A 13098-nucleotide genomic window follows, 5' to 3' on the forward strand; every position below is an offset into this window, starting at 1 on the left:
TAACCCAATTCTAAAATATTTAAATAATATTAAATTAATTAAAATGTTAATTAATTATTTAAATGTTGTTTTTTAGAGAAGTCGGGATTAAGTGTGAAAATATTAATTTAATATTTATATTAAATTAAGTTAAATTAATTAAAATATTTAATTAATTAAAATGTTAATTAATTATTATTTAATTAAAAGGTTTCATTAAATATCATTTAATTAAAAGGTTTAATTAAATATTTAAACTTGTTTTGTTTGAATTAATTTTAAATTCAAAGTGGATTTTAGAAATTCAATTAAAATTTGAATTTAAGAAATTCAATTTAAAATGGTTAGTGAATTTAGTTGGATTTTTTACTAATCTTCTTGCTTAAACACTTTCTAAACCTACATTTTGCCACCTAAATTTTACCAAATAAATTGGCAAATTTTTTGTCAATTTGTTGTTAATCCTATCATTCATAGCTTCTTCTATAAATAGAAGAAAAGAAGATGAGATTAAGAAGGATTTCCACTTTGAATTAATGCAAAATTTCTCTATCAAATAATTTCCAATCAAGAACACTCAAATTCAAAAATTCCTTGAAATTCATCACAAATTTGGATCCCACAATCCGTTCTAAGGCCAGAGAATAGCAGGGAAGACTCTAGTAATGGTGCACGACATGTTTGTGATCAAAATCATCAAGTGGAGAGAGAGAATTTTGAGCTACAAAGGTGGCTGTTCTTAAACCCATATTTTTTTTTTGTGAACAAGCATGCTTAATCCATGAAATTAGTGTAGTTAGAATATTTTTTATCCAAATTGCTTCCGCTATCATGTTTCGAACTCTTTTAAGGGAGAGCCTAAGTGTTAATCTACTAATGTACTCATACTTAGGAGGATCTTGAGGTGTATTAAAGGAAGTCTCGCATTTAGAAGGTGTCTAAGCATCATTCAAGAAGTAGAGCTTTGCATGTATTATTGTTACTGTCTTGTCTTTACAGATAAGTACAACATTGTAATTGCTTTACTTTATATTAGTAGATTTATCTTTCTTAGCTACACTACCCATAGACGTAGATGGTATTTTACCGAACTGGGTTACCAATTTTCATGTTACAACTATATTCATGTTCTCTACCTCTATCTATATTGTTCTGCAAAAGTGTTACAACATTGTTCTTAACATCTACGATTGTGTGCTAGATTACCTTGTTTTAGACGTGTTATGGTGAAAGGAGAAAAACATAACTTGCAAAATAGAGAAGAGTAATTATGCATCGATTTACCTACAAAATGGAGAAGAGTCGTGACTTACTCAAATGCTTAAGTTTGAAGTAGACAGCTCATGGTGTATTTGGTTTAACTTTTTAAGAATTTAATTCTGAAAAGAAAAAATTCATTTTGAAAAAAGTTGAAGTTTGGCAACCATTTAAAATAGCTTTTGGAACAACGAATGTATGAAATAAGTTGATTTGGATAAACACTTGAAATTAACTTTAAAAAATGATTCTGAGTGTTAATGGTTAATATCTCTCTAATTTGTATAATTCGTATAATTACTAAAATGCCCTCAAAGGTCATCTACATCACTTCCGCTATGTTGTTGTCTACCACTACCTTCCATTGGCCAACTCCAATAACCGCCGACAGGGACCACACTGTTGTTGGCTAACTCCGGCCACCACCGTCGTTGGTCAACTTTGATAGAGACCACACCAGACGTCCAAATACTAATGCTCCGTTATTTTAAATTATTAGTTCACAATATTTTATAGTTGTCTTTATAGTAATTTGACATTAATAAAAAAATACTTTTTAGCGTATAACAAACAAACAAACTTATATATATATATATATATATATATATATATATATATATATATATATATATATATATAAAAGTTATCAAACACATGTGTTTTATTTTGAATATATATTTTTTTTATCAAAAGTATTTAAATAAAAATGACTTTTTGAAAAACAATTGTTTTTCCAAGACAATTCAAATAGGCCCTTCATTTTTATAGAATGAAGAAGAAATTGTACTTTATATAAATTATGATGATGTATAAGTATTTATAAGTAGAATGATCAAAGATTTCCATTTTCCTCTTAGGTTTAGGATGTAAGTTTTTCTAATCCTAAATTAAGTTAACATTAAATCTAATTGGCCAATGACTAGTTGTCCATGTTAAGATATTGGGTCCAAGTCTACTTTAGACATCTGTTTTTTTTTTTCCCCTTATTTCGAAAGGTTCATTTTCATGATAATTTTTAGGGGTGCTCGTGAGTTGGATTGAAACATATATTAAACTCAATCTAATTGTTTGGGTTGTAAGTTTCTTTAACCCTAATAATCTTTATTAAATAATGAACCTAATCCAACTCAACCCAACATATTTTAAACCCAAACCAATTGTTCGGTTGTAAGTTTCTTCAACCTAATAATTAGAGATGTTTATGGGTTAGGTTGGATTGAAAGACTTTTTAGACCCAACCCAATTGTTCGGATTTTTTCAACCCAAATAATTCTTATTAAAAAATAAACTCAACCCAATCCAACCATAAAATATTTACGTTTGGTTGGTTCGGGTTTCGGGTCATTTATTTAAAAAAAATTCTAAAAATAAGTAAAACGTAAATATGTAAAAATCTAATTTAATTATTTTCATATATTGAATTAAGATTAACAACTCAATTTCAATTTATATAGTGCAAATTTTCTTTCTAAAGTGCAAATAAACTACTTTTAAGAGTTGCTGAAAAATAAATTATTCAAAAAATATTGAAATTAAATAAAATTAAAATCAATATATGTGCAAATAATTGTATTATAAGTAATAAATATATATATATATATATTAAAGTTAATAATAAATATGAGTTGGTTTTGGTTGGTTTCGGTTATATTAGATGAACTCATGAACCAACCCAACCCATAAAATTTTCATTTATTTGAACCTAACCCAACCCAAATGAGTTGATAACCTAACCCAAACCGCATGGGTTGGGTTGGGTTGATCGATTTTTTCGGGTCATCCGATTTTTTGAACACCCCTAGTAATAATTCTTATTAAATAATGAACCCAACCTAATCATAAAATATTTGGATTGGGTTGATCGGTTTTTTCGGGTCATCGAATTTTTTGAACACCCCTAATAATAATTCTTATTAAATAATGAACCCAACCTAATTATAAAATATTTGGATTGAGTTGGTTCGGATTATTCAAGTCAATTATTTAAAATTGTGTTAAAAAAATAAGTAAAATTTTTATTTACTTATTTTCATATATTGAATTAAGATTGACAACTCAATTTTAATCAATATTATGAAATTTTCCTTTTTAAAGTGTTAAAAAAAATTAGGAGTTGTTAGAGATAAATAATCTAGAAAAAAACTAATGAAACAAAATCTTTAAAAAAAATTGTACTAATTGTAAAATAAGTAAAAATACATACTTCTTAAAATGAATAATAAATTCATGTTGATTTGGATCATTTTAAGTGAACCTATGAATAAATCTAATTCATAAAATTTATATTTATTTGAATCAATTCATAAAATTTTTATACTTATAATTTTAACCCTAAGCTATTATAACTCTCTAATAACTACTTTTCTTATGAGTTCAAAAAAATCATTAAATATAACTACGATATGCAATTGAGAAAATAATTTAAAAAACAATTAAAGAAAACTGAACTTTTTAAATTTAAGAATCTTGGCAAAGTTATTATATGACTAATTTGTACATTAGTCAAATCAAGTTTTATCTTTTGTTCAAGTTTTTATTTTATTAAAATTTTATTTTTATCTTTTGTGCAATATTTTTTTTTATTAAAATTTTAGTTTTATCTTCTATTTTTTTTAATATGATACAGCTTACAAAAATGAGATTATAATATTAAAAAAAATCCAAATAATTAATTCTTTATCATTATTACCTATTTTCCGTCTGTTTAACCATAAATTTTTTACCGTTGAACAATTACGCTCCGATTTTAAACTAAAGATCATAATCAAATATGTCATCTTCCAAATCGAAAACGATCTTATTCTTTTGGGGTGAAATTCAAAATCGCACTTCCTTATCACCCAAGGAATCCTACATCTATTAGGATTTCCAAATCTCTTTTCCATATATGAAACACTCTATAAAACCTCCAATCAGACCCAAAAGTTTCAGTTTTTTAAAACAAATATCATCATCAATTTCATACTGATTTGATATCACGAAGAATATTTGAAAATGGGTAGAAGAAATCGAGCACGTCCGAGAAGAGAACCTTTGATTCGACAAGTTTGGGCTTTGAATTTCGGTTCTGAAATCTCCAAATTCGATGAATGCCTTCGATTTCACTCAATTATGTCTATCGACTCGAAATTTCCTAGTTTTATCAGAAAATCTCCACGGGGTTCGATTGAAGAAGCCATTTACAACGACTTCTGATTCATTGTCAACCAAACGAAACTGATTCAATTGGGTATAACAACTTGTGATGATTCTGGTCATATCGGCGGCACATGGGAGTTCAATTTCTCTGATTTCGACTCGGAAGCCGATGCTCAAGGCTCTTCTTCTGTTTTGTTTCTAGAACAGAACAGCATCGATTTAAAACAACTGAAGAAAGATGGAATGCCCATTAGATTATTCGCTGCAAATTTCCTACCTATCATCCGAAAGCATAACGTTTTTAGATGGGTCACCTTCCATGGACTCTACGATATTGGGTATCTGATCAAAGTGATGGGTTTGATCACCGTCTTGCCAGAATCAATGGAGGAATTTGCGACAGTGGTAGTGAATGGGCTGGGAATTGTGAGGGATTTAAAACATATGGCTCGATTCTGTGAAGGATTAGAAGATGGGGAACTTGGGCTTCAAAGACTAGGGTATTTGCTTAATCAAAAACGATTTGGATCGAAGCATAACGCTGGATCCGATAGTTTGCTCACAGCTTCTGCGCATTTTGAGATGATCCATCGATTTGATATGGATTCAGTGGTTTGTGATGAATTCTTGTATGGTTTTTCAAATAACCTTGAATCTATGGAGATGAAGATGAAGATGAAGATGAAGGTCTATCAGCCGAAGATGATTAGATTTGGTCAAATTCCATATGCAATCCCACTTTTTTGTTATACTCCTTATTATGTTGCTTATTGATTTAGGTTTAGTGTATTCTTGTTTTGTTGTTGTTGGTCTCTCATTGTATTGATTGTATTCAAAGTAATAAAAACAAGGTGGTTTCTTCCATTATTTGTAGATTTTGTTTCATTTTGTGATTGATCAATGACCCATTAGAGAAATTTTAAGATCAAATTACGTCCACTTACTCATATGCTTTGGTGGGTTACTAGACTTCCACCGACTTTTTTTTTTTTATGTTTGAATCACTAGAAAGAACTATAAAGATTAGAGATTAGTACTAATTAATTGGGATTTGTGGTTGGAAGAGAAGTGGAATTTTATTAAATGTTAATCACAGTTTTAATTGGGTTGCTAGGAAGTAGAGTTCAATCTGAGCTTATTTTAATTCAATCCATGTCACAAACCCTACGTAATTAATGCAAACATTAATTTCCTTCCAAATAGGAACTTTGACTTTTTAGATTTTAAACGTAGATTTAACCAATTATACAAAGTTTATATATTTTTTTTAGATAAATATCAATTTAATAGCCTTCAACTTTAAGAGCTATATCAATTAAAGTTTCAAATTTGATACTACCTCCAAAGCTTAGGATATAAATTGATATTTTTCTTATTCTCGTCTACCATTTGCGACTTACACATTAGAGGCAATAACTTTTTTTAATAATTCTAAGAGAACAATATCGATAATTTTTTGTCCGTTCGTATTCTTATTTATTTTGATATGCTTCATAATATAGTTTTTTATTATAAAACTTGTTCATAGGAATCAATATGGGCAAAAAAGTTATTTTGATAATAATAAAAGATGATTTTCAAGTATGAATGTGATACATACCAAACCCAACTTTAATGGTTGCAAATGCATTCTCATATGTTCTTAAAATTCAGTTTGAAATTATATAAAATTGGTGAGCCAAATCAGATTAAAGAGAAGTAATAGTATTGCAGCAATTTCAGGTTAAATATTTACCTATGTGGTAGATTATCATTTAGCCTAAGTGGTAATCTACATTTTTCACCCACTTAACCTTCCTTTAATAATTATTTGGCCATTATATTCCCAACTATTCACTCCAATTTCTAATGATTTCTACAAGTATAAAAGGCATACCTAAATTTTTAGCATATTTGTATAGAAATGAGATTCCCAACATAGAAAGGCATATAATAACACAAAAAGACTGAATTTCAATAAGCTTCTATTACAAGTCTTTATTACAAGTAATTATTACAAGAAAGCTTAGTGAAATTCAAAGATATTAACTAAGTTAATTACCAAATCCAAAAGCATTGGATCAGGTTTAACCTAGTAATAAATAAATGACATAATAAAGGAATTAATGGTCACTTACATAAGATTTAATATCCTTTAAGAAATTTTCTGACACTCAAATGTTATAAGATCAGACTAGTCTAAATCTAAACACTCACATATATTTAAAAAGGAAAAGGAAAAAAAAAATCTTGAAAGAGCAACTTGTGTTTGCATGGAACGGACTGTTATACCTCATTCAATGTTTAAAATTTCCATTATAATCCACACTTATCTAAGAGTAAAATTATTTGAAAATTCTCATTCTCGTGTTTACTACTTTATAAACATATTCTTTTCTCATATGTAACTTATATTAAAATAGAATGCACTCAAATACACGTTATTATAACTAAGACTAAAATAGTTTGCATCTACAATCATATAACTAAGACTAAAATAGTTTGCATCATGACTCACTAACTCAATGCCTCAAACAATCTCGATTTAGAAAACTACACTGAAAACAGTATCCAAATCCCAAAAGATTGAATGGAAGAAGAGTATGGCAATGACGTTTTGGAGCATTAAATAAAGGGTCCTCTTCATAAGTTCCCAATTGCAGATTTCAACCATATGCTATAACCTAACAATACCATTATGATACAAATGTCTTGTTGGGAGTGCAAAACAAACCACTGTTTCTTCTGTGGCTCCCTCATTGTTATATCAACATCAATCAAATTCAAACCCAAAATTATTGGCTTCAACTCATCCCTTTCGCAAAATCAAGATAGTCAGAATCTAAGAAAACATAACTTTTGAAGAGATTATATAAAAAGATATCTCAAACCCCTAAAAATTACAGTCCAGTACACAACAACATAGAACACTAAGATTATAAGTTTGAAAAGAGCCCAAAAAACTGTAAAAAAAGGAAGAAAATAGCAGTCTGGAGATGCTTTCTTTTGTTTTTTGTTTGTAGTTGTTGTTGCTGTATCGATCATAAGAAAGATGATCGAATTCCAGAGCTTCACTTTTACAAAGGCTCTAATTGAGTCACTACCAATGGACTACGGACCACATGCTTTCCATCGGACCAAGAAAGCCAACCAAAAACAGCCCCCACATCGCCCAGAGCCAGATTCTGATTGTCGGCTGAAATTGCAACAACGAAGCTCTGTTTCTTCACCGTCGTTGAAAATACCAGTTTCGATGGTTTTACCTTCACTGTCACCCCTTTCGGAGCTTCAATTTTAGCTCTGTACGCTGAATTTGATGGACCCACGTTCGTCACCGTTCGGATAAACGACTTTGTCGACCACCCTTTTGATAGACTTGAAAATACTGATACGATTGATGGATAATTCAGATTTTCCGGTAATGGTTTTTTCGCTGGACATTTCACCGGCGTTCTTGTTATTACTTGAATCATCTTCGGCCCGTACCCGATTGAGCATAAGAAGTTTATGTAATCGGTGTTTGTAATGTCGTAGACTAGACCTGGGTCCATTGCTAGCCCCAAATTTACATGTCCGGCACCGAAATCGTAAGGAGTTGAAGCTTTTCCAGTGGATTCTTCCGTCATTGGTTGGCGGCGGTTGTCGGTGATACTTGCGGTGGTCATCATGGCGGATCTTAACGCTGCTGGACTCCAATCTGGGTGAGCTGATTTCAACAGAGCGGCGGCTCCACTTACATGAGGACACGCCATTGATGTACCGGACAAGATGTTGAACTCTGTTTTTCGTGTATCGAAGTCTAAACCGGTTGGACCGACGGCGTCGGTCCAGGCGGCGAGAATGTTAACCCCTGGTGCGATTATGTCTGGTTTTAGAATTTCTGGGTTTAATCCGTTTGGCCCTCTTGCGGAAAACGAAGCCACTACTGGCGCCGGTTTGATTCCGATTATAGTGCCTTGGAAGGCGATGGTGGCGATGGGATTTGTAGAGGATGATGCGTAGGCTTTCATGGCATCGCCTTCGTCGGAACCGACAGCGCAGGCGGGGAGAAGATGGGCATCGCCGACGAGTCCCTCGCCGTTTGAGATTCCGTTTGCTAGAATCATTCCGACGCCGCCGGCTTTCTTCACGACCAAACCCTTAGCCACTCTGGGACTACTTCCCCTGTCGCAGATCACAATTTTTCCGGCCACAGCCTTAGGATCGAGGGAATTCTCCATACAGAGCGAAACAGAGAGCACTCCTGATTTTCCAGGGTAAACCAATGGATACATTGTACCGTTCAACGGCGCTCCAGCGTAGAGCGATACCCCGGAAATCTTCCGTCCGTTTCCCAGAGTCACCACCGCCGGGAAATTCCGGTCAATAGTACCTGCTCCAACGGTCGTAACCCACGGCGCCAAGTTCGTCACCGACATTCCATTGGGTCCATCATTCCCAGCCGAAGACGAAACGAAAACCCCCCTCGAAGCCGCGCCGTACGCTCCAATTGCAATTGGGTCAAGATAATACGGCGAGGAAACGCCATCGCCGCCTCCAATTGAGATCGAAATAACATCCACGCCGTCGTTAACCGCAGCATCAAACGCCGCGAGAATATCGGAATCAAAACAACCCGAATTTTTCCAACAAACCTTGTAAACCGCTAAACGCGCCTTCGGGGCCACACCCTTTGCTATTCCAGAAGCATAACCCTCCAAACTGGCCTGAAACGCGTGCCGTCCAGCCGCTGTCGACGCCGTATGAGTTCCATGGCCATCAGCGTCTCTGGGAGATCTGTACTCAATCGTGTCGTTTATCCCAATAATCGGACCGGCAGCGTTGGACCCTGCTTCATGACCCTTAGAGAAAAACCTCGCACCAACGATCTTCCTGTTACAGTTTTTAGCCGTGAACTTAGTTCCAGTCTCACAAACCCCTTTCCACCGGCGAGGAATCGGCCCCAAATTCACATCGGAGAAGCTTCGGCGTTCAGGGGAAATCCCAGTATCGAAAACCCCAATGATTACATCGGAACCGTAATCGGAATCAGACCAGAGACCACGCTGGTTTCGAAGACCGAGAAATTGAGGGGAACGAGTGGTGTGAAGCTGACGACGACGGTCCTCGAAAACGGCGAGGACGGAAGGGTGTTTTCCGATGGAATCGACTTGCTGTTGAGTTAAAGTTGCAGAGAATCCATGGAAGACGGTGTCGTAAACATGGAGGATTTTGGGGGATTCAGCAAACTCGGAAGTGTACCAGTGGTAATGGGTAGGAAAAACAGAGGGCTTAGAGAAACGGTCGACACGGAAGATGAAGGTCTTCAATGGCGAATCGGCTGAAACTGTAGAGTGAAGGGTTAAGAGAAGAAGGAAGAAGAAAGGGGAAAGAGAAGTGGAGAGAAAAGCGGCCATTAGAGAGTGGAGAGTGGAAAATGAGAGTGAATGTGCCGACAAAGGAGAATTGGGGGAAAATATAACCAAGAAGACTCTTTAATTCTCTTAAATTTTAATTTATTTAAATTTAAACGTGTCATTAAGAACGAAAAAACGGGGGATAATTTTAAATTGATAAAAAAAAAAATGGTTTTTTTTCTTGCTCATGTTTTTTGTATTTTTTTGTATTTTGAAGGGATGCATTTGATTTCTTAGCCAAATTTTAAATATAATAACAAATTTTTCAAAATTATCTTTTTTTTTTTAATTTTTAAAATTTGACTTTGATTTTGAAAATACTTATAAAATGTAGACAAACAACTATAGAAATTAATATATAAAAATGGTATCTATAGATTTAGAACTCGTTTGATAACGTTTTCGTTTTTCATTCTTATTTCTTGTTTTCCGTTCCTTCTTTTTTTTAGAACAAGAAATAGAACTATATTCTGTAACTATTTTTGTTTTCTATTTTTGAGGAAAAAATTAATAACAGAATTTTGTTTGATAACTACTTTGTTTCTTTTTTTTTAACAATATAATTTATAAAAAACTAGATGTCATAACTAAACATCGAAAAATTTTATATATATATATATATATGAAAAGTAAAACAATATATAAATCTAAATATCTGAGAATTTTAAATTCAAAATAAAAATAAAATATAAATATAAATATTGGAGAATTATTTTTTAAAATAGAAAACGTAAATGTCCAAAAAAAATTTGCTACAGGTGGGATTCGAAACCATGTCTGCCACCTAAATGACATACTTTGTTATGAGCGCCTGACACCAATACACCAAAAACTAAGAATGTTAACTGGTAGAAATAAAAATAAGAACAAAATAAAATTTGACTCATTTTTTAGAAACGCTTAAAATTTAAAGATAAAAAATAAGAATAGTTACCAAACAATTCTATTTATTAATAAATAAAAAATAAAAAATAAAAAATAGAAACATTATGAGACGGACCTTAATTTTTAAAACCCAAATAGTACCTTAATCATCAAATTTTAAATAATAAATGTTTTTTAAGATAGGTTTCAAAGTTGTAAATATTTTAATTATTATTTTAAATTTAAAAATAACATTTGAAAAAATAATTTCATTTTTTTTCCAATTTAAGATATCATATGATAATTTTTTTAAAAATAGCTTAAAAATTACCTTTAGACCTTTTAGACCTACTATCATAAATTTAGAACTTAAAATATATATATCTTATAGATTTAGAGGATGTTTTGGACAAGAAGTTGAGTTGTGAACTAAGTTATGAAGTTCAAGAGATGTCGTGCCCATTTTTTAAGATTTATAGACTTGAAAAATATATTTTTAAAATAATAATTATACTTTGGTAGAATATAACAATTTTTTAAAAATTATAAATATAAAATCATCTACCATAGATATATTCCAATTAGTATTAGACTAAGATATAAATTATTTTAAATTGTGCTATATATTTGCATCTACCTCTTTTTAAAATTCCAGACACTAAAAGACTCATATAAGTCACATATTCTTCCAAGCTGTGGGATCTAGAATATAATTTTGATATTTTTAATATAAAAATAGGAAAAGAAAATTGTGATTTTTATATTTATCGTCAAAGGAGATATGCTGAGTCAGCTTCTTTTGGTTGCGGGACCGGAGGAAAGTACAAATTAGATTGCTTAAAACGACGCCGTTTAGTCAAATATTATAATTATTATATCATATACCAAAATTCAAATGTGTGACAACAAATCATATTGGAAAAAGAAAATGAAAGGCAAAAGTTAAAGGAAATTGAAAGTAATGGTACGTAGAAATCGAGGGGTTGCTTTCATAAATTTTTAAAATGGGATGGTTATTTCAGAAATTATTGAAAAACAAGGAGTAGGAAAAAAGTAGAATAATTATATGCATTAGCTTGCGTGGATAATCATGATGGATAATCATAGCCGTTGGATCGTGGGGTTCACATAATCAAATTTTTTTAAAGAAAAAAAAAATCATCAGGTTGAATCGAATAACAACAACAGTGACAGGCTTTTTTTTCCCTTTTTATTTAATTATTTAGCTTAATAAGTTATGTATATCTTTTTGTGAAATCTTACTGACAATCATGAATTTATGTCATGAATTATTAATTAAATTTTTTAGTACAATTATTGATTAAATTGAATTATATATATACGGTAAATTCTATTTTAATGAGGGCTACTCTTCCTCCACTTTTACGGTAAGAAATCGGTAAAAATTGCAAAAATTTCCACTTTCATGTAATTATTAATGTAATGTAAAATTTTGTTTCGATGTTTACGTATGAGATTTGATGGAGGATGAATGATTAAATTTTTGTTAATTTCATTTTTTTTTTCGAGAAAAGTGACTTGGTTTATGCTTCACTTATAATAGATCATGATACAAAAATTAAATTAATAGGGAAATCTTCATTTTCTTTGTCCATCTCTTTATCAAATATCAATAAATTAAAAAAAAAAACGATGAACTCCCTAAATTTTAGGTTTAGTTTTTATTTGCTGTGGAGTTTCAAAATAATACACTTTTAACCTTTAAATTTGATTCTAAATTTTAAGGTTTACATTTTTACCATCAAAATTTTATTAAAACTCGTTTTCAATCTCTGGTGTTAATCTCTATTAGTCAATTTAAAATAATTACAAATTGAAATTTTAAATTTATTTTTAGTAGTGATAAAAACAATTGAACTTAATTAAATATAATTCTTTTAAATTAACTAATATGCACTAAAGTGAGAAATTAGAGAAAATCAGGTTAAAATGTATATATAGAAACCTAGGAACCATTTGAAACAAACACTTAAATCTCAAGGTAAAGTTGTAAATATTTTGAAATATAAGGACTAAATTGAAATTAAACTCAAAATTTAAGAATTAAAAGTGTAATTTTTTAAAACTTAGAAAATAGACCGAAATTAGGCTCAAAATCTGAGACAAAAATATATTATTTTCCTGTGAATCTTATACAATGTATTATTATTATTATTATTATTTAATGTAGAGACATGATTATTGGATGGGCCTTAGAGTAATGTACATAATTTAGGCATGATAATTGGTAGGTAGATTTGATTTAATGTGTGGTGGTGTTAGATTCATCATGCAAATTTAGCTTCAACAAACTGAGGTTAGTTGAATTATTTGTGTTCTCTACTTCTTAAATTAAATTCATTAATCTTGAGTTGCCCTTTAAATAACTCTAACCTTGGTTTTTGTCCCATCAATATCACATAAAACATGAATGACAATTTTTAATAGAAAAATACAGGACCCAAACAAAATGTACATTATTTAA

At 31.1% G+C, this 13098-nt stretch overlaps 1 protein-coding gene and 1 pseudogene across 1 annotated transcript; one reads left to right on the forward strand and one right to left on the reverse strand.

Moving 5' to 3' along the window:
• The first annotated feature begins 4230 nt into the window (after positions 1-4230).
• LOC120089113 lies at positions 4231-5148 on the forward strand (annotated as a pseudogene).
• A 1987-nt stretch (positions 5149-7135) lies between these two features.
• Positions 7136-9808, reverse strand: LOC120088126 (subtilisin-like protease SBT1.6). The gene has a single exon (XM_039045208.1). It carries the CDS (start codon positions 9747-9749, stop codon positions 7431-7433), a length of 2319 nt encoding a protein of 772 aa, XP_038901136.1. The 5' UTR covers positions 9750-9808; the 3' UTR covers positions 7136-7430.
• Between the last annotated feature and the right edge of the window lie 3290 nt (positions 9809-13098).

Source organism: Benincasa hispida, chromosome 10 (genome assembly GCF_009727055.1).
Source record: "Benincasa hispida cultivar B227 chromosome 10, ASM972705v1, whole genome shotgun sequence".
Lineage (NCBI taxonomy): Eukaryota > Viridiplantae > Streptophyta > Magnoliopsida > Cucurbitales > Cucurbitaceae > Benincasa > Benincasa hispida.

Excerpts from the sequence above, each read along its gene's own strand:
- LOC120088126 (XM_039045208.1), bottom strand. The coding sequence starts at position 9,749 with ATGGCCGCTTTTCTCTCCACTTCTCTTTCCCCTTTCTTCTTCCTTCTT.